The following is an 18,393-nucleotide window of genomic DNA, read 5'->3' on the forward strand; positions in this document are numbered from 1 at the left end:
GGAGACATGTCCCTATGGATACACATACATAAAATATAGAGAAAATGACATATCTGACAGGTTAATGACAACTTTGGGTAAAGGATAGCAGGAAGACTTGGTTCAAAATATCTAACTTATAACTAAAAGACAGACTTCACAATTTTATCAGAGTGTAAATTTGATAATACCACTTTGGGCAATACCTCCAAAAGCTAAACTGTGTCTACCCTAAAGATGTATTCAAAACATACTGCTGTGACTGACTGTGTCCTCCTGAGGTGCTTTGAATAGATATGGCCCCCACAGACTCATGTGTTTGAATACTTGGCCTACAGGGAGTGGCAGTGTTAGGAGGTGTGCCCTTGTTGGAGGAAGTGTGTCACTGAGCGCAGGCTTTGATGTCTCCTATGCTCAAACTCTACCCAGTGTGGAATCCAGTTTCTCCTTGCTGCTTGTAGATCAACCAAGATGTAGAACTCTTGGCTTCCCCAGCAACATGTCTGCCTTGCTTCTAGAAAAGATGATAACGGACTGAACCTCTGAACCTCAATGAAATGTTTTCTTGTAAGAGTTGCCCTGGTCATAGTGTCTCTTCACAGCAGTGACATTCTATCTAAGATGCCTCCTAAAACTCTTTGGGTAGAAAGTGGTTCCCAGTGGACTGATGGGGAAGTGGTGGCACCTCTAAAAGATGGCTCCTATTAAAGGTAATATAAATACGTCACTGGGGGTCCTTGTGCACTTTCTATTGTGACAAAACAACATAATGAAAAGCAACTTGAAGAAGAAAGTTTATTTCTTCTCACAGCTCACAGTCCATCATAAGAGGGAACTGACACAGAAACAGAAGCAGAGTCTATGGAAGAGTACTGCTAATGGGATTTCTCTTCGTGGTTTGCTCATCTTGCTTTTTCGTACAGTCCCAAAACCTGCCCAGGGGTAAAACACCCACAGCAAGCTGGGTCCGCACACATCAATCATTATTCAAGAAAATGCTCCACAGGTGTGCCCACGGTACAATCTGATAGAGGTAGTTATATTCCCTTTTCCTGGATAACCATGGCTTGTGGCAACTTGATAAAAACCTAACCCACACGCTGAAGTACCACTTTTGGAAAAAATTAGAGTTCTCATAGAAATCTAGTTAGTTCCCAAGACAGTAGGTTTATAATTGGAATGAAAGAATAAAATAATTAGAAATATATTTAATAAGTACAAGATTTGTATACCAAAGGCTATTGTTTATTGCCACAAAAAAAATGAAGTAAATAAATGAAGAAACATTCTATGTTTGTGGAATGAAGGTCCAAATATAATAATCTTTCTTCATTTCTTATATTCATTCAAAGGAGTCTTTATTCAAAAATTCCATCTGACTTTTGAAGCAATTGTCAACTTGTTCCCAACACTGTTAGCCTTGCAAAGCACCTAAGGGAGCTGATACAGTTGAAAAAGAACAGTGTGGGTGAAGCTAATTGTGCAGTTTCAATGTTTAATGTAACATAAGGCAGCATGATACAGTTTTAGGAAAAGGATGGACAGCAGGACTTGACCAATGTTAAGCCATTTATCCTCATGTATCCTCAGTCAGCTGCTGGTAATAAAGGTGCTTATACAATATGTTTGGGGAACTGATAATTTTTATGGCAAATGATTCTGAGGAAATTAGACATATATGTGCCTCAAAAACACAAAATAAAACATGAAAATAATCAGACCCCTCACACTTAGGTCCGAACTTAATCCATAGGGCACTCTATACCTGGTTTAGGGCTACAACTACAAATTAAATTGAAGAACAGCTTTGTGACCTGGGACTAAGCAAAGACTTTTTAGACAAGACACTAATGACACAAGTTACAAATAAAATTACAAAGTCACCGTATTAACATATAAAACTTGGTCCTTCAAGTGACACTAAGTAAATAAAAAGGCAAGATTTGTAAGACAAGTACTTTCTAAAGGAATTCTATGGGAAATGTATAAATAATTTTGGATGTTAGAAGCCAAGGCTGGCCTCTGACAAGCTCTGTAGATGAGAGTGAGCGTGAGTTCTTGCTCTTTTGCCTGCATCCCATTCTCGCATCAGTGGCAGGCACTACCAGGCCTAGCTTTGCACAATTCTTACATTGAGACATGTCAGTTATTAGTCAGATAAATAGTACTGTATTATTTCATGTATTTAAAGTAACTAGCCAAAATTCACAGAGGCAAAGTAAAGTAGATACCATCAGTCTCAATAGACTTTATCCATACAAAAAATTTTAATAATAATTGAAGCTTCCCAGAAATAAAAACAACCTGAACCTACATTGCCTCACTGGTGAATTCTCCCAACATTTGTAAAATAAAATTAACACTAATCTTTTGAACTCTTATAAAAACACAAAAAAGAAGAGAACACATTCCTATTCTCTCAAGCCTTCACTGCCTAGATCAAAGTCAACAAAAGCATGATGAGAAACTGCGAATCAATGTCTGCTGTGAATAGTGGACACAAGCCTTCAAGAAAACAATGTTTCCTGGAAAACGGAGAATCTCCTAGTAGATCCAAATCTTCCTCTGAGTTTTGATCACTTCCTGTCTTCACTTCGAGCAATTTAATTATTTTTTTCAGACCATAACAAAATGGACATGATAAGAGTAATTGTAAATATTTCTCAAACTCACTCATCTATTGCTAACTTAAAAAAGAAAAAGCAATGGTTTATTAGCCAGAATTTCATCTTCCTATGTCTGCTAAAATTGCTGCATCAATGAGCACAGCTATAAATAAAAACCATTCTGTGTAGAGTCAGATTACACAGACTACATAATGCTATGCAAGCATCCACACATGTACCTTATACCCAGTAAGGAAGCCATTTGGTCTTTGACATACTTCCAAAAGTAACTGGAAGCCAGTTTGGCTTCCAGAAAACTGAATGGTGTCTCTGACATTTAGGTAGACTTTTTGAAGAATATGGATATTCTAAAGCATCCTATAGGGGGGGGGCACTGTTTACCCCAGTTCTCTCTCCTACATTGGAGGCAAGCTTACCTAGCATCCATATTAGAACACTACAAGCTCATAAATAAGAAGCTGAAACCAAACACCCAACCCAAAAGCACTGTGCTGTGCAAGAAAACCACCAAAGGAACTTCCTTAAATTATGTATGCTTGAGTCTTATTTCATAGATTCTAATTTGGGAAACTGGAATCTGGGTCTGGGAATCTGAGCAACCCTAGCCACACTACATGAAGTAGTTGGTTTTCAGGTTCTTCCTCTATGTTTAAGGAGTAATTATGAACCAATGTGCATTCCCAGGAGGGCTCTGAGATGGATGCCATATGTTTTCACTCACAGTTCAAGAACACTATCTATTCCAGTGGACACAAGCGTATTTGTGAAGGATAAAAGGTAAATCTGGAACCTCTTCCCTCATTGATCAGAGAGACTGGGAAAGTAGACCTTGTACTATAGAATCTGTAGGTTAGAGAATCGGCACATTCCATAGCAATGTGTCAAATTCTGAGGAACTTTCGATCAAAGGCATCACTTTGATCTTCAACATTCCAAGCCTTACTATCAAGAATGAGGTGAGTCTGCAAGGCTTGGTCCATCTGTGCAGTTAAGAGTTTGCACCCATTATACAGCATGGTTGAGAAGATTACTTCAACTAGACTCTCCTCCCAACCTGTAAATCAGTTCATGTTGACTATTCATAGATCCAGGACCGCTGCCTACCAACAAGCAAGGCAATGTCCACCAGAAACAAAGTGGTACCATCCTTGACTATGTTCATCCCCCAACACGCTCCTTTTTCTCTTCTACATGAATGTGCCAAAATAATTGCATATGCACACATGCATAAACAGCTAAATAACTGTGAGGATTTCAAATGTGATCAAACCTTTTAGAGACAAAATAGTCTTTCTATATGTGTAACACTTGAAAATTTTATGATTCGCTTTTATTTTGAATGTCTGGTAGTTTAATCAAAGCTGGTTGAGTTGGAGCTTACTGCTTGGTACAAAGGAGTTTTGCACTACTACTAATTCAAAGGGTGAGTCATCTCTGACCCAGTGTCTTGACTGTGCGCCAAAGGGGCAAGTATGCCCCTAAAGAGCCCATATTTGCTGAAATCTGATTGCATTAAGACCAACTGTTACTAAGTTTGGAACGTGTTAAGTGGGTCTCTTTTGCATAGTTAAGTATCTAAATGGTGGAAGCTGTCATTACAAGGCCAATATTTACAGCTGACTCTATATTCTATATTACAATTCTTATTTATGCTCAATGAATACAGACAAAGAGCAAGACGCATGGAGTATTTCCTCAGTTTTACACTTCTCTCATTCCTACCCATACTCTACAGGCATAAAGCCTTCAGTGTATCCTAAAGGTCTTAGCTTAATATCAACCTTCTTCTTAGAAGGGTTTCCAAGCCTCTGCTTCTAGGTTAATTCCCTGCATAGCAAACTATATTTTCCCTTGTGGAAAATTGTTTTCATGGCTTCTTATACAGTTTCTTATATCTATAAAGTTGCAGGTTCCTTCAACTCCTGCTGTTTTTGTGTGTATGCAGAGGATAATTTAGTTGACAGTTTTCTTTCATGCATAAACATAACCTATAGAAAGTCCATGTCCAGATCAACCCCATAACCAAATGAATGTCGCAGTAAGAGAAAATTACGTTCAATAATGCAGTATTATTATGTCCAAAATTCATATCTATACCAAAACTTAAAAAGTCTCTATTCTTTAAAATACAAAATCATCTGACATCTCAAAAAATAAATGGCCTGATAAAACTTGCTTTATGCAGTTACCATAAACATTTAATTTATAAATATTATTAATAATAATTATAAATAACATTTATATTAATAAATATAAACTAAATTTATTATTGTTAACTTTATTGTTATTATTATATTATTATTCAAGATAGGTCTGTATCTGGCAAGTGCCTTTCACACATTAGATTCTTAACAAATCTCCAAGTGAAGTAAAAACATTGGCCATGTTTCCTGGGCAAGAGGATAAGCACTGATTGTACCAACCTAGCATCCTGTACTGGACAGGGGTGAGATGCCATGACGGGGTGCATTTATTCAAGTGCTATGAGCATTTCATTAACTTAAAAACACTTTAAGAGAGTCTGGAGAGATGGCTCAGAGGTTAAGAGTGCCAACTGCTCTTCCAGAGGTCCTGAGTTCAATTCCCAGCCACCACAGGGTGGCTCACAACCATCTGTAATGAGATCTGGTGTCCTCTTCTGGCCTGCAGGTATGCATTTAGGCAATAATAAATAAAAAATAAATCTTTAAAAAAAAGACACTTTAAGATAGAAAAAGCATAAGTGTTTACTAATATGTGCCATTATCTATATTCAAGTTTCTCCACTCATAAATTAGGCTTTCAACTAACTCCATCAGAATAGGATAGAAATGACTGAAATGTTGGGTTTCTGATTCTTGTACATCTGTCCTACGTAGTGTCAAGGTAATCACGGCCGCTAGGTGCTTAGGGAAGAAAGACTCTGGCTTCATGCAGCTTTCCAAATCAGAGCCTTTACTGTGTGCAGGAAGTAAGGAGAATACTTAAATTTAGATTCTGAATCAATAAGAATGCAGTCTTAGCATTTTCATGTTGAAAGGCAGTCTGCTAGTGTATTCTCAGTAGTTGCAATGATTAGCACTTTAATTCTGCATGATACCATATATATGTATGTGTTTATATGTATAGCATTATAATCTTTCATAAGTATTATTGAACACTCTGAGGACAGCATTTTCATCTTGCAATGTTCACCATTATTAAGAATGTTAAGAAACCTATACTTATGACATAGGAAGATTTATATTGTCATTCCCTATACAGATATCTTTCAGCACACTAACTTTGTTAGGAGTTCTACTCAGATAATCTCTATTATAAAAGTCTAGAAAATTCTAATGTCATTTGAATGATTACATAGAAAATTCTTTAATGAGTGTTAAAAATACTTAATTTAAAAAATATGTTCTCGGGGCTGGAGAGATGGCTCAGCGGTTAAGAGCACTGACTGGTCTTCCAGAGGTCCTGAGTTCAAATCCCAGCAACCACATGGTAGCTCACAACCATCTGACAGCTACAGTGTACTTATATATATAATAAGTGAGTCTTTAAAAAACAAAAGACAAAACAACAAAAAAATTTAAAAAAATATGTTCTCATACCTAGTCTCTCCTTTTCAATGTACTTCAAAGTATTCTTTTATGTAAAACTTAATGACATGTATCTGTGCGTGTGTGTGTGTGTGTGTGTGTGTATACATATATATGTATGGACACAAAAATATTTGATTATACATATAACCAAATTAGGTATGTATTTTGCATGTGTGTGTATATATATATATATACATATACATACATATATATATATTCATAGCTCCCCCAAATAAGTCATGTTACAAAACATAATGGTCACAACCACTACTGTTTAAACATGATTTCCTGTGGTCTTAATTCTCAAATCTACTCATGCTGGAGAAGAAAGATGCATATACACATGACTTTGTGGAAACAAAATGGGAGGAACCCTCACTCCAATAGGAATGTCATATTAACTATTATTTTTCATTTTCACAATTTTGAATTCAAACAGAGGGGATGCGATTGCCTTAGTAGAAGATGTCCCGGCTTGTGATTCTGTAAAAGAATGCCTGAAAGTTTATAACTTATAATGAACTGGCCAGAGTCTTCACTTCTTCCCCTATTATCGTAGTAGCAGAAGGCTGAGGGTGGGGAGGACACCAAAGGCAGCTGCAAGTCCTAGTTAATTGGCATCCATCCATCCCCGAGGCTGTGTTTCTCATGACCTAAGCTCCTCCCATTAGACCCCTCCTCACAATTCTGCTGTCTGAGAATTACGTTTTCAATATATGCTTTTTGGCGAACAGTACATCCCAGAAGGAGATAAAAGTTTGAAGTAGGCAACATCAGGGCCTTCAAGAAATCATGAAGTGTTCCACAAATCGAGTATTCTTAGTGTCCCCAAACATAGTCACAACCAGATAAGCTGTTCTTCTGCAGAAAAGACTCCTAGACTCACAGAAAGAATATTCTAGGCAAACAAACACACAGACATATGCACACGTACTGGTAAAAGATTTTGTTCACACCTAATAATAAACCCAAATGTCACCATCAACAAAAGAAGAATTCTCAGAAAGCCTACAAGCCACATTAGATGGCATGTGCTAGGAGACAACATTTTTTTTTCATTTCATTCAATTGACAGTGGAAAAAAAACACATGAGTCTATCAATATCTGATTGACTTATCAAAATGGAAATCCTACACAGTTCAACCTAATAATTATAAAGTTTCTATCATGGACAGGACACATAAAAATGATATCTTCACAGAAGAACTGAACAAACAGCAAAATTCTTACAATTTCACAAAAATCAGAGGAAAGGTGATATTTAAGGCTCCCTTAAGGTGATGTGTTTAGTGCTTGGCATGGTATCATAATCAAGGGAGAAAATAATAACAAAATATGATCAATATCTTTACATAAAAAAGCTTCTGTAAAACAAGAAAAATACAAGCCACACAAAGGGAAGCAACAGACTAAAGACACAAGTTTCTAAAGGAAATAAACAAATTACCATAAAGTGAGGGAGAGTCTCTCTTAAGAGAATCAACACCAAGGGAATTAAGCTTGAACACAAAAAGACAAAGAACTAGAAAAACAAGAAGACAGATCAGTCAGTGTCTAGAATGACATAATCCATTCAGCAACTTGATCTGGGGGCACGTTCGGGTATCAACATACAGACCCTCGGCAGCTGAATTGATCAGTCTTTGTTATAGCATATGATGGGTAGTAAAGAGGTGAGTGTGAATGGCCCACATGCTTATCTATCACTTTCATATGTGTATGGACAGTGAGGTCCATAAATAGCTGTAGAAACATCATTTTAAGAAATCTTGTGGTTAGTAAGAATTTCCATACAGATCAGAGCTAGAGGTTGGAAAGGGCAGGAAAAGACATGGTTAAGTATTTCTTACTAATATTTGATTTTTAAAATAATGGGTCTGTTAATTTGATGAGAATTTTTAAATATTAAATGGCTAATGATTAAATATGGGATGACCCTCATATTTAATTTACATAACCCTCAGACAGCCTCCTAGAGCTCCCTCGGTAGCACCCTTTATTCTGCCAGCCCAGTACCTACTTTCTTCTGCACTCGGAACTCTTTTTCTTTTTCCACTTTGAGTTCACACAGTTCAAGGCCTCCCAGTCCCCAGTTATTCTAGCAATGGCCTGTGACTCAAGCCTTAGACTTTAGTCATGGGAAATTTTCTCCTTTAGAGATAGATGCAAGATCCACTGAGGCCAGGGAGTGTTACCACCCAAAGATTCTTTGGAACTCTGAAGGAAAGAAATGTGCTTTCCTGGAGCCACTAAGAGGAGGATGTAGAAAGACAGCCAAACCCTGACTCCATGGAGGCCTCAGGTTTGTCTGGTCTAATGGAAAGAAGGTACTATGGGAGAGCAGGGGCAAGCCCTGCACTGCTCAAATGGAAAACAGATTTGCTACAAGTTAATTGTGTCATCAACCTCTTCCCTCTACAAATGGGAGTAGTGAAGGGACCTGGTTAATTAGATGATTTAATATGTATAGTACACATATATATGCATATAATTATATATGTGTAAGGATGCATAAGCATATAGTTTAATGCATATAAGTTAATATAGTAAAAAACACATGTCTATGCAAGGTCCAAATATAAGTTATTATCTAGTTTTACTATAAGTGGTTAATTTCCTCTTTTCTTTAAGTCAGTTTGAGTTTTCTGACAATTGGCAGGATCCTGACTTACCCACCTCAAAGAAAAGCCTTGAAACCGACTTGATAGATTTATGCATCCTGACATACACATAAACACTCATTATCATAAAGAGACCTCTTAAAAGTAAATGAAAAGGTAGAAAAATGTTTTAAGCCTTAAAATTAGTAGCATGCTTGCCCTTACACACAAGATAAACACTGTGAAAAGGGGGTAATAACATAAAATCTCACAAAGTGAAAATGAAGGGAAATGTCACAGTTCCGTTCTCAAAGTGTAAGCAAAAGGCATTAATAATAAACTACTTTTCCCAGTGATACATATAAATGTTATTACTTGGTGTTGGCTAGTGTCCCATGGGCTGATGGAGAAAGAAGGTATAAATAGTCAGGAAGCAATTCAGCCATAATAAAAAAATGCATATTTTTAGAAATTGACCTAAGGTCATAATTAAGACTTTGCACAAACATTCTTCTTAGTTTTACTGGCTTGCATTTATATGGAGAAACAACTGAGAAATTAATATACAAAAGTGGAATTCGTTCAAGTCTATATGCCCCAATATTATGTTCAGTCATATATGTGATGGTGTAAATATTACATGGATGAAAGACAGTTCATAATTATGAAATGAAATTAATAGCTTTCCCAACTGCACAGTGCACGCCTGTTCAGTTGTATAGATATGTGCGTGATGTCAGATGATAGTAATCACTCTGCTCTCTATCTTAGCCAAAAGGCTAAGAACTAAAGAGTAAAATCTCTAAAAAGTAGGACTACGAGATTCCTAATCTGTTGGATTTAGTTCCTGCTCACATGTAAATTTGTTTCTTCTTCCAATGAACTTTAACTAACTTTTAATAGAGAAAAACATACTTTTTAAATTTGTAGAAAGCTGTAAGTCATCTCTAAGAGTAATTACAGTAAGGCATTTGGGACCAAACTGTGCTCAAGCCATTGAGTAGAACAGAGCTAAGAAGAGAGTCAACCTTCTTTAACAAAATGTGCTTTATCAGAACAAGGAGCAAAGGGTCTGGCAAACATGTCTGGCATTCAATTAGTGAAATGGGGTGTGTGCATTGGGAGGAAGAGAGCGAAGAAGCAGACGAGGGAGCCAATTGGGAAATTCCAACAAGTACAGCTACCAGATGGGCTTTGCTGGGCAGCTATATCCTCTCCTACCAGCCATAGCCCTGTGCTGCCCAGGTTCAAAGGGGGACAGAACCCTTACTCTCAGACCCTTTGGTGTCTTAAGTCCCTTCTGCAGTACAACAAGCACAACAGATAAGCAATGGTCTCAGGGAAGAAAATAAGAGACATGAAGCCCTGTAAAAGAAACCAGTTATAGAAGAGTGGACACCATCCACAAGTGCTAGCATAATATACATTTGACCTTAAGCATGAAGAAATGGGTTTTCAACGGTCCATACAGAGCAGGATGCTCTGTCAGAAACATAACAGTTCCCTTCATTTGTTTGGACCATATTAACAGCTGGTGACCTAGATTAATATGTGAAAAAGCAGACCATATCACAAAATTACTTCACAGATGGAAAGCCGAGTAGGAGAAAAGCCACAGAGGAGAGATTTAATGATTATTTTCGGGGGAGGGGAACTACAAGTGGGTGAAATAAAATGTGGAAAATGACGACAAAGTCTTATCCAAATCTTGTGTTTGGCAAACAGCTGATATCTGGCTATTATCTGTAAAGCATCCGGAGTTGCTTGGCTAATTCAGCTTCGGAGGGAGTGGCAGGAGGAGGAACCTAGAGTTCAGGATGAGCTTGAGTAGATATTAAAAGCAATACAATCCTCTTACAGTGCTGCGAAGGTGCATGTGTGCGGGGAGGGAGGACTACATACAGCCACTGAGCCTGGCAGAGTTCATGCTCCTGGGCTCAGCCTTTGGGGCAACTCAAACTTCTCAAGAGGGTAAGTGCTGTCAGAATGAGGAACCAGGAAAATCTGATTTCCAGAAAGAAGAGAAAACAACAGACATCCTCATCCCAGGGACAGAAATTAATGTCAATATGAAGCAAATGCAGCTCAATTTACCACTCGCCCAGATTTATTTTCAAATACAATGTTCAAGTTCCAACACAAACGTCCTTTGCTCAGGACAAACGAAGACCTCATAGGGATCAGATATAGTAATCAGGAAAGCTAGGCGCGCGCACACGCACACACACACACACACACACACACACACACACACACACACACACACACGATTGTACAGAGCTGGACTAGTTATGGATCGCATCTCCTGAAGAGACAAAAATTACAATAGCTAATTTACTCCTGGGCTTGCAAAACACTGTGAACTCAGTGCCTCTGATAGGAGTAGGTTTTGTTTTGCTGATTCTTAAGCAGAGAAACAAGCATTTTGTGCAGAGATGTGCAGAAAACTCTTGAGTCGAGGTTGTTTATTTTTGACCTTCCAGAGGGCATTGACTTCAAAATGACACCGATACTTAGGAAGAAATGTGCATTCTCTGGAACTCCAGTTCACCGCTGTACTAAGGTGTTGGTTGTTTATTATTCATCCCATTGGTCAACGCACATCTGGGGTGTCTTCTTTGCTTAAGTCGTTCGTTTCGACCGACCTCACTCAAATAACCACAACACCCCCACCCATGAAAAGATGCGACAATCTCCCTCCCAGATCTGCGGTCGTGGACGCCTGAGCTGCTTGCGGGAGAGCTAATACTCAAGAGGTGCGGGCGGGGAGAGATGGAGGCGACCAGGGACCGCGACCGCTTGGGGTGCAGCCAGAGAGCAGCTGCACCTGCCACCCGTGGTCCCTGGAGGCGTGCCCAAGAGAGTGGCCACCCTGGGCGGGCTCTGGGAGTCTGGAGCATTTAGTGCCTGGGGGATAAGGAGGGAGAGAAGAGGTCCGCGGGTTCCCGGTATACCCACTGCGGGGCCGTGGCCCTGCTGCCTAAATGGATCCTGCACAGCTGCAATCACTGGGAGCAGAGACCGAGACTCCTCCACCCGGCGCTTGCTCCACTTCGCAGTGCGCCGCACCTGAACCCGCGGCCCTGCAGCGCAAGGCCAGCACTGCCATCGGCTCCCGCACCGCCTCGCGCCACCTGCCCCGCAGCCCGCAACCCTCTGCTGACCTTTTCCTGTGCCCGGTTGAGCCGCTTTTGCACGTTTTTGGCGAAGATGCCCGTCTTGATGTCGGCCATGGCTGCTGCGGTCTGCAGAGCTGGAAGAGCAGAGCGCGCAGCGAGCCGGCAGCGGCGCGGAGGAGCCCAGGAAGAGGAGGAGGAGGAGCGGGAGGAGGAGCAGTTGAGGCGTGAGGAGCAGAGGAGGCAACGAGTGAGGGAGGGGCGCGGCGACAGGACCGGCTTAAAGAGATAGAGCGGAGATGCGGCCGCTAGGGGTGACACCGCCAGTAGTGAGGTGCATGGAAAGAGAGGAAAGAAGCCAAATGCCAAGTATCAGGAAGTGATAAAGATGGAAGACTTCCCTTAATCCCAGGACCTGAAGACAGCTGGAGGTGGGGGTGGGAGTGGGGGCAGAGATAACAGGAGGTTTGCAGCAAGGAACGTCTGAGGGATCTATTCTGCTCCCCGCACCCCCCCCATTAAAGAACATAGTCATGTGGGAGGAGTCAGCAAGGCTCTAAAACACCAAATGACTGCCCCATAAAAATACCTTGAGTGCAGAAGAAATGAGTACATCCACCTTCCAGAGGTTCAAACCTCTGTGTGTGTGTGTGTGTGTGTGTGTGTGTGTGTGTGTGTGTGTGTGTGTGTGTGTGTTGGTTGGGAGTTGGGGGATGGGGATGTGACTTTCTGGAAATTCCCTGCAGGGCAGCTTGCAAGAGAGAAGGGATAGACAGACCACCGTGACATGTATTTAAATTTGAATATGAGGCTTGGGAGTGGGAAAGCCCATGTTCAGAACGGTCAGCTTCTACACACAAGTGCTGCCCTATGCCAGCTCTCAGATTCCTGTGCTACAAACACTCTGGAGCAACAGTTGTCCCAACAAATAGTAAATGAGACTAGCAGTAGGGACTTTCAGGTCTCCAGGTCTACTGAGGCCTCCTTAAAAACCTTCTGCCAGTTGTGTTTGTTGTTTTTTTGTTTGTTTGTTTGTTTGTTTGTTTTGTTTTGAGCAAAAGTCTCTCTCTGTACTTGCTAAGTCAACTGTTGCAAGCAAGAAAGGTAGAGAGGAGAGTTGTAGTTAGTATAACAAAAGTTATATTTTTTTATTGTGTTGAGAGTCAACACACGAAGTTCACACTAAATTCCTAACTATGATCCTAAGCCTATCTCCCCATGGTTGCTCATCTGTGTCACAAATCTTAGCCAAAGGACAGGTCCAGTCTCTGTAGTCTCTGGTTCAACCCTGAGCTGACTCTCCAGTCACAGGACAGATCAGGGTCTCTCTTGTTCAAGGCAGAGCCTTGCTCTTGGTTTCTGTTCCAATGGGCATCATCTAGGCCTGTGCCAGGTTACCTTGAGTGAGTGGTGTCACTGGGTTCTGCTTATCAGGCGCAGCCTTGGGTGTAGTGGGGTTTGTGACTAAGCTGTTTTTACATGTCTAAAAGGCTTTTTTTTTTTTCCTATGCTCATTACAATGGCTGTCCTGGAACTTGCTATGTAGACCAGGCTGACCTTGAACTCACACAGATCTGCCTTCCTCTGCAGATTGTTGGTATTAAAGATGCTGCCTTTTGACAGTCGTAACAGAAAGATGTGGTCCTCTGTGCACCTGGCAAAGACAAGTCAGAAAAGGGGCTCCAGGAGCCTCTGACAATGGGCAAAGTCTTCATTTTTAGGTTCATTTAGGGTTTCATGAGTAGAGAAAGAGAGGTGGCATCCAATAATTGCAAGATAGAGGTTGTGCAGGGACCAAAATTGGTGAATATCCTGCTTCTTCTCTAAAGCTACTTAGGTGGTCCCTCCCCTGAAACCAGTCTTCTGTGAATTCTAGTCCCAGTGTCTTGGTTTTGGAATGATGCTATTGCAACTGGAACGCATAAGACGTGATGTGAGACCAGTGTGCCAGATGAAGGACTCAGCCTTGAGAGCTAGACAGGCTTTATACTCAGTGGAACCCTCTATAGCCAAATAGTAAACTCAACCACCCGATATTAAAAACAAACAAACAATGGATCTGAAGAGGCCGTATGGAAATGGAAGGGTTTTGAGTGCATTTGAGAGGGAAACATGAATATCCCATTTATTCAACCTTCTCCTTGGCTGAATATACTCTCTCTCTCTCTCTCTCTCTCTCTCTCTCTCTCTCTCTCTCTCTCTCTGTGTGTGTGTGTGTGTGTGTGTGTGTGCCTGTCTCTGTCTCTGTTTCTCTCTCTTTCTCTCACACACCACACATACATACACACATACATACACACACACACACACACACACACACACACACAAACACACACACAGAAGAGCTAGCCAGTGGATCACAGTCCAGAATACAAAATGGTAAATAGACGCCATTGTTTCATACACAGTAAGCACCTCAAATAGCTAATTTGTTACTTGACTTTTCCTCAGGATTATCTGTCCAATTTGACTGGTAATGAATTGAGTCCCAGGACACATGACTCTTGACGCTTACATTGGGAATCACTGGGCAAAGCAAGAAGGGTTGACCCCTGTTTGGAGCATTCCACATGAATAGAAGTTTACTGTATAGAGATATAAGGGAAAAGCTGGGGGTTTTGTTTGTTTTTTTTTTGTTTTTTTGTTTTTTTTTTTTTTTTTTGCCCTTGGTCAACATTCAGTGACAAAGACAACTCAGAAAGCTGAGTTTTTTATTCAGTTCTCTCTAGTGAAAGAAGAGTGCTTGAGAACCTAAGCTCTGCCCTGAGCTACTGACTGAGAATACAACCTTAACAATGACAGAAAAGACCAGGATGCACTGGAGTTTATAAGTTTATGGTCACTCTTACAGTATCAGTGCCTGCAAGCTCTTTGCTCTGGCAGTGAGCTCACCTCAACTCCCTCTGTAGATAACAGTGCTCTCTTCTTATAAACAGAGAAGAGTCATTTCTACTGTGAGCTGTACTTTTCTCAAAGCTATCAGTGCTCAACAGAACCACCCTTTGTCTCTCTTGCAACTGAATTCTTGGACCTCAGCATATGTGACCTGAAATAAAATGTCAAATTATTAACAGTTCTTATTATCTGAGTGCCCAATTCTAGCTCTGTACTAGGAGTCTTGTAATTTCTTGGTAATTTTAATCGAAAGGCATGTTGTTGTAAAAATATAAAAAATAAAAGAAGTATGATTTTCTTTTATCCCACTAGGTCCGTCACCTGAATGCCCCAAGATATCTGCTGGATATCTTAATTCTCAGTCAGCAAAGCCTCTCACCTGCTTTGCTCCATCTCATATCACACTGCCAAAGGCCTCTCTCTGAGCTGTCAGCAATCTCTCTGCCTATCTAGTTCCCAAGGCAGGTTTGTTTCCATGCCAGAAACATCCAAACTCCGTGGTGGCCCAGACCAGCCACCCCACACTCCATTACACTTAAATCTACCCATGAAAGAACACACAACACAATAACCTTTGACCCAATTGATAAGATATAATTGCCCACCTAAACATACGAAGCCCAATATACATCCATCCCTTAAAACCATTTGTAAAACCTGTAAAGGTACAGTGTGGAATCTTAACGTTACCCACCATATTTTCCTGCCATGGCTTCTCCCTCCTGTCTCTTCTTCCTTTCTGTCCTAATCTCCTCCTCTTCCTTCAAACTTCTCTCCCACCCATCCTTCCTTCTCTTCCCATGACAGGCCTCCTTTTATCTTGTACCTGCCCCTCACCTGTATTTTACAAACTCAGTGGGGAGAAGGTGCTAGTGAAGTCACCTGAGTCCTCAGTAGAGACTAGGCAGCTGTCCTTGGGGCAGTGGAATTAGCATAAAAATACAGATAACTCCAGGGCAAACCACAACAAAGGCTTGCTGAGTATTTTAAACAGTTGTTAGGTGCAAACTCATCACAGTTTACCAATTTTGAGGTAGATAGCTTCCTATTTGCAAGTTACCATGGGGCTCATTCTAGGCACTCTGGAATGCTGACCAAACACTTTAGCTGGTACTTAGGATTTGTAAAGAGTTATTGAAAAGCCCACTAGACTGGGTCATGAGCTCTAGGTTGTCAGGCATCATGACTGAGATCAGAAACACTCCTTAAGATTGAGCCTGAGTTTCCTGGATTATTTTCCAGTTTCACATTAAAGCTCCTCCTCTGTCCCTGCCTCCTCCGTCACTCCCTGTAGGTTTGGTGCTTCTGCCTGTGGTAGAACAGTTCTGGAATGTCCCTGGGGGCTTCCCTTACCACGGGAGGTATCTGTCAGTGGGACCAGAGCGTTGATAGATTTCTTCGTCTTCAGTAGTCCCTCTCCTGGACACCACAATGGCAGGTGCTTAGACCATTATTGGTACAGAATGGGAGCCAGTCCAGTTTACAGTGGCCATGCTTGCCTCCAAGTTAGGAGGACAGATAGCTTTGACGCCTTTTCTGATTTGCCTCTGGGACTTTCTCCTGCCTCTCTGACCTTTTTCTTCTACAGTTGCATTTATATTTAAGCATCATATCTGGTCCACTGGGGTTTTGTGGTTCTTCTGCAAGATGATTGAGTCCTCAGAAGCAGGATGTAAAATAAGGGATGTGAGCATGTCACTGGCTCTCCCTGGGTTCTGAGACTCCTGACAGCTTTTGTTGGTGCACCAGCTTTTTTTCTGGTGTGAAGTTATTCATGTCACAGACTTTGAAATGGGAGTTTGTAGGGAAAGTATAATAGTTAGACCTGGCTCTAGGAAATATGAGCATCAAGCCCTGGGTTCCTCATCTTGGTTAGAGCACTCACACCATACACTATGAGCCTGACTCCACAAGGACAGCACCACTCTTTGTTGGGTTACTTGCAGTGCTGCTGCTGCTTTTCTTAAGTACTTATTTTTTCCATTTTTTTTACTCTTATCCCCCCTCCTTTGTTCTCTACACTTCTGATACCCGACACCTGACTCCTCTACACTTCATCTGGATGAAGAGCTGATGTGGTCCCTCTTTCAGCTGTGTGCTGTTAATAGCTATTGTACAAGGTTCCATGCATCATTGAGGTAGGGCCTATATTTTAATACTGTCCCTAATGTTTCATTTTATACCTTTGCTTTCATTTTATTCCTTGTAATTTTAGATACTAGATTATAGTTTAGCCATTACTGACTTTTCTTTTTTGAAATAGGATACATTTTCTTACACAGCTGATTTTTAAGAATGAGACAAGTTTCAGCCCTCATGGCTGTTCTCTGTTTTATGGGTACCATTTTTCTAGTCCAGACAACTGAGAAAAACTGTAGATCATCTGGAGATCTTGCCTGCACAACTGTAGAATGGGGGCTGTTTCTTAGGTCATAAGTCCAGTTGGGCTCTAACAAGCAAAGGTCTTTGTGAGTGCAGATCTGAAAGATAATATAGTGTGTATTAAAATGTTAATTGCTGTAAAAAGTTAAAGGACTTTAGTACAACAAATAAAAGTTATTTTTTGTAAAATAAAACAAAACAACACAATTTATAAACCTGGCATTCCAGAAGTGTATCAATGTTTACAAAGTAGATAAATCTAATTTACCAAATATTATAATGCAGGCAAAAAAATCTTCAAACTATGTGCAAAGGTGCAGCATGGTAGATTTCCCATAATGCTACTAGAACAAAGAAAAGTATATAGTTCAGGTTTCATGTCTTCAACATTTTATGATGCATAGTGGTGGGTTTTTTTCATAATCTTGAGACTTAAATATTCTAATGATATTGGGCATCTTGTTGTAGAGGGTGTTGAATGCCCAGAACCAGACTTTGCTCCACAGATGTCACCAGTGCCTTTCTCAGAACCACAGAACTCCCTATAGCAGATCCAAAGCAATGCCACAGGGGCTCAGTGGTTTCGTGTAATATTTGAGTGGTGAGACTGTGCTTTTATGCATACAGTCTTCATTCTGACATGACTGGGCAGAAGATAGAATTCCATACCCAATCTTTATTTCTGATTCATGTTTCTCCCTTCTAAATTGGATGATGACTCAAAATGTGGATTATGGCCAAAATCAGTCCAGAATTACAGTTATCACAATTCATTTTACATATATTTAATAGCATGGACATTTGTCTGCTCCTTATTTATAAAGTTTCATCAATTTTACCAAGACCCTTAGGGAAGGAAATACCTAGATGTACTTTGCCTAAATTTAGCTGTTTGTCAATACTTAATAAGGGTTATAATTCTGTATTTGTTGTGATTTGATTAACTACTTTCTAATTACTGACTTTTTGATGTCCTTTTATAGGTAGTTACAATGATATTCTATCTACTCCCTCAGACAAGCATAACAAGAATTGTCATCTCATTCAAGTTATGGTTATTTCTTGTACTTGCTTTCTTGTTTGAAGGATGAAATGAAGTCTAATTTTGTCACAAATATCAAATGAAAGTGGAAGTAAATTTAGGTTGTTGTGAACAATATCTGGCAAATTCCAGTTATAACTGATCAAACACAGTCTCAGAGTAATTGTCTTAGCTAGAGT

At 40.3% G+C, this 18,393-nt stretch overlaps 1 protein-coding gene across 5 annotated transcripts in view; it reads right to left on the reverse strand.

Moving 5' to 3' along the window:
• Positions 1 to 12,091, reverse strand: part of Amph (amphiphysin) — a 230,741-nt gene extending 218,650 nt beyond the window's left edge. For 4 of the 5 annotated variants that reach the window (XM_087591429.1, XM_087591428.1, XM_087591431.1 and 1 more), the window contains exon 1: positions 11,944 to 12,091. In XM_087591429.1, coding sequence (XP_087447555.1) covers positions 11,944 to 12,012 — 69 coding nt within the window. In that variant the 5' untranslated portion in view covers positions 12,013 to 12,091. 5 annotated transcript variants of the gene reach the window in all.
• Positions 12,092 to 18,393: the final 6,302 nt, after the last annotated feature.

This window comes from Rattus norvegicus, chromosome 17, assembly GCF_021556685.1.
Source record: "Rattus norvegicus strain SHRSP/BbbUtx chromosome 17, alternate assembly SHRSP_T2T, whole genome shotgun sequence".
In the NCBI taxonomy this organism is placed as follows: domain Eukaryota; kingdom Metazoa; phylum Chordata; class Mammalia; order Rodentia; family Muridae; genus Rattus; species Rattus norvegicus.